The sequence below is a fragment of the Pectinophora gossypiella genome, chromosome 24 (genome assembly GCF_024362695.1).
Source record: "Pectinophora gossypiella chromosome 24, ilPecGoss1.1, whole genome shotgun sequence".
Taxonomy (NCBI): Eukaryota; Metazoa; Arthropoda; class Insecta; order Lepidoptera; family Gelechiidae; genus Pectinophora; species Pectinophora gossypiella.
This window is the reverse complement of record NC_065427.1, coordinates 25,327-29,620: the sequence shown is the minus strand read 5'-3', so window position 1 is coordinate 29,620 and position 4,294 is coordinate 25,327. Positions and strand designations below refer to the sequence as shown.

General features: G+C 45.3%; 1 protein-coding gene across 1 annotated transcript; it reads right to left on the bottom strand.

Annotated features, from left to right (window-relative positions):
* Positions 1-1,635: 1,635 nt before the first annotated feature.
* On the bottom strand, positions 1,636-2,511 carry LOC126377948 (uncharacterized). The gene has a single exon (XM_050025983.1). It carries the CDS (start codon positions 2,509-2,511, stop codon positions 1,636-1,638), a length of 876 nt encoding a protein of 291 aa, XP_049881940.1.
* Positions 2,512-4,294: the final 1,783 nt, after the last annotated feature.

Genomic DNA, 4,294 nt, shown 5'->3' with positions numbered 1-4,294 from the left:
TATATATGATAAAATGTCTCGCTTCAAGCATGTGCCTGAAGTACTTAATTGCCTCGTAGATCGCGAGTAATTCCCGGTCATAGGGGGAATACTTTTCCTGAGAAGAGGTCAGCTTGCGGGAAAAGAACGCCAGCGGTTGCCATGCATCATCTTTAAGCTGCTGTAAGACTGCGCCTATAGCTTTGTCAGACGCATCGGTCACCAAAGCAAGCTTAGCTGTGCAATCAGGGTGAAAAAGTAAAGCAGCATCAGAGAGGCTATCTTTAGTGGAAATAAAGGCTGTCATGGCTTCACCTGTCATGTTGATGGGCTGCGATCCCTTAACTGAGCCTGCCAACAAAGAATTTAGCGGGCCTTGAATTTCGGCTGCTCGAGGGAGGAACCTGCGGTAAAAGTTTACCATCCCCAGGAATCGCCTGAGCTGCCGGACGTTAGTGGGGGGAGGGTAATCTTTAATGGCCTGGATTTTAGAGTCCAGTGGTCTGGTGCCACTTGATGAGATACGATATCCTAAAAAGGTTACCTCAGGGACACCAAAAACACACTTAGATGTGTTCACCATCATGCCATACTCCTTCAACCTACTGAAAATGGACCTCAAATGCTCCTCGTGTTGCGCCTCGTCCTTGGAGAAAATTAGAAAATCGTCCAGGTAGCAGTATACGAAATCCAGTCCTCTGGTCATCTCGTCCACAAACCTCTGAAACGTTTGACCCGCGTTCCTGAGTCCAAACGTCATGAACGGAAACTCAAACAATCCGAACGGGGTCGTAATGGCCGTTTTCGGAATATCTTCTGGACTGACAGGTATCTGATTGTACGCCTTCACTAAATCCAGGGTACTAAATATTTTGCATCCAGTTAGGCTGTGAGCAAAATCGTGGATGTGTTTAATCGGATACCTGTCAGGCACAGTGCGGGCATTCAACATGCGGTAATCACCGCAGGGACGCCATCCGTTGTCCTTCTTCGGGGCTAAGTGCAGGGGCGATGACCAAGGGCTTTCAGAAGGTCTGGCTGTACCACTAGCCAGCATCGACTGAAACTCCTGCTGGGCGATTTTCAATTTATCCGGCGCTAAACGCCGAGGAGAGCATGCAACTGGGGGGCCTGGGGTCGTACGGATGTGATGGACTGTGTTGTGGGGTATAGTGCGATGTATACCAGCTGGACGAGTAATCTCGGGATAGTCGTCAAGAATGCGATGAAACTTCGTCTCACCAGTCACCACCTTTACAGAAGAAATATCGTCTAACTTACTACTAACAAGCGTAGCACTAGTACATAACGAGGTGGCGTTGTCCATCAAGCGCTTGTTTCGGCAGTCTACTATCAAGTTATAGAAATTCAGAAAATCTACACCAATTATCGGTTTCGTCACATCAGCAACAATAAAACGCCAAGTGAAATTCCTACGGAGGCCGAAATCAAGTGTAAGATGAACAAAACCATACGTATAAATATCAGAACCATTAGCCGCATTTAACACATAATTAGTCCGTGCACGACGATCACGCAGCGAAGACCGGGGGAAGACACAGAGGTCGCTACCGGTGTCGACCAGAAATTGCGTCTTCGTCGCTCGGTCGGTGACGAACAGGCGACCAGCAGATGTCGGGCAATCGTCAGCCGCCATTAGCGACTGCCCCTGGCATTTTCCGACTTGTAGTCGCACGGGCGGATGCATCTACTCGCCTTCTCACCGTACTTCCAATGGTACCAGCACAGCGGAAATTTCCGGTAATTGGACTGGGATCTCGAAGTGGATCGGCTACGACTCTGTCGCCTGCCGCGCGACCGAGATTGTCTGCTGCTGCCACCGCTCAACTGCTGGAACTGCCTGCGAAGCTCTGCGATCTCGCGAGTGAGGTCACTCAGCACAGATCCCGGTATCCCTGTCTGCTGAGTCTGGCTTGTCGACGCTGCAGCTACCACCGGTGAAGAGGGTGCGATGTCGTTAACCCTATCAGCCAAGTCCGCCAGGTCGTCGAGTACAGCAGATGATGCCTGACCAGCTAGCACTGTCTGGATGCTTCTCGGTAGGCGGCTTGTCCAGATGGTTTTAATGAAGTCGTCGGGCACGTCATCACCAGCAAGGCTTTTCAGGTGTCGCAGGAACTGTGAAGGCTTGCGGTCACCTAGCTCCTCGTGCATCAGGAGCTGCTTCATCTTCTTCTCATTGGAAGCGGAGAGGCGCTTAATGAGCTCGGTCTTGAGCTTCTCGTACTTGCCAGTTGCGGGTGGTCGCACGATGATATCTTTCACCTCTCTGGAGTACCGGTTCTCCAGCTGTCCCAACACATAATAAAATTTGGTGGTGTCGCTGGTAATTCCGGAAATCAGGAACTGGCCCTCCACATTCGCGAACCATATCTCCGGCTCCTCTGGCCAAAACGGAGGAATCCGTACACCGACTTTATCAACATCGATGTTGACGGATGGTGTTGTAGAAACGCGATCTCTGACGTCAGCTGGGTCGTCGCTTCGTGCGTCTCTAAATTCCTTCTCCATGTTCTAACGGGGAATGTGAGGAAACCCACATTCACGAGAAATGCATTTTCGGAGGCATGTGACCTAACCTGTAGGTATTGGGCTAGTTTTCCTTTCGCGGGTTGGAGGGTCAGACAGGTACTCGCTTCTGTAAAAAACCGGACCTGTCAAATCTTCAGGTTACTTAAGCGGACCCTGTGAAAAATCGGGAAAATGCTAGGGGTATGACTGGCAATATATTTACGTATATAAATATCATACATTGGAAAGTACATCTCGTTGTAATCTTTTTACGTCTAAAATGATTGTGCATTTTCTAAAGGAGATAACTTGATTAAAGAAGAAAATAGACTCCCATTTATACCAAAACGTTAACTTTATAATTTAATTTAATAACATTTCCCAGCAATACGACATTATAAGTTTATTGTTGTGTTGCCGATTAGTTAGACCTCTGTTCGTTGTGGCAATGATTTCCAGAATCTGATCTTGAAATTTTGGCGTATAATTTGACTTTAATACGTTGTGTTAATTATTCTTGTTTAACAAAGTAACACTAGTTGGTAATGGAGTCTTGTAAAGTTTAGAATTTCGGAAGCAATTAGAAAAAGTATCATGTTCGTGTATAAGATACGATCGACTTGTACCGCGGCGTGGGAGAGAGGTTCGCTTATAATTAATGCGTAAACAAAGTCTCCCGCGAGAATACTTCACCGCAGTAACAAACATACTTGTAGGCTAGGTACCTAACAAAGTATAAAATTACAAGCATTCAGTTTTCTTCAAACCCGTGACTACTTGCGTAGACTTCTTAGCCACAAGTGAAAAGGACTTTTCTTATTCTTATGTTCTTTATTTTCTTAGTGTCAATAATTTTCATCCAAATCGGTTCTGCAATATATACGTGGAAAGATAAGATGTTACTTTCACATTCATAAGTACTTCGCTGTTGCTTGCGACTTTGCACGAAGTTTTACTATAAAAAACAACTATAGAAGTTTCATATAAACTTTGACACCCCTTTTTATCTCCTTAGGAATATAATTTCGGACAATCTAAAATGACCCCTACTTGCAGTTTCTGAAACTTCGTGATGATTGAGTCAGTCAGTCAGTGACCTGTCGCTTGTATAAGTAGATTTTGGAGTGTGTTAACATTCCAAAAACATTTTAAAATTGACCTCTTTAAACGGAAAACGATCATAATAATATCCTGTTACAAAAGGCCACTCTGCACGATCAATGGCTTCGTTACGAAAAGCTTCGTTTGTTACAGGGTGCTTCAATTAAAAATTACCATATTACACAGTACACGGGCTTCTGCCAGCTAACCCTTTATAAACAAAACTCATTAAAAAACCTCCAGTCAACAATGCTCTACAAACATCCATGAACAATAGCGCCGGCACAATCGGATGTCGACTGAAGCACTCCCTTGTTAAAACGTCAAAATTTGCATCGTCACAACTACCTTAGCCTGACCTCTGAGAGGACACCCTTCCTCCCTTTATTAAATTTGTATTGAATGCCAGCGGGCGCCGCGGCGGGCCCCGTACGGATGGCCGACAATCTCACAGAATAAAGAGAAATTACATCGATTTAGAGAAATTTATAGCAAAATCAATTACGACGGAAGCTTTATTAGAGACCTTTAGACCTACAGTGTTAATTACAATTAAGAATTCCAATTTGGCCGTTTGCAAAGGAATAAATCGTAAGAATTAATGCGAGTGGAATTGTTTCTTCCGGCCATTTATTGACCGTGCAATTGATTGCTTTGGCAGCGGCGCTTCGTCTCGGTAAAT

What these genes read in the sequence shown, in the direction of transcription:
- LOC126377948 (XM_050025983.1), bottom strand. Translation starts at nt 2,511, where the DNA reads ATGGAGAAGGAATTTAGAGACGCACGAAGCGACGACCCAGCTGACGTC.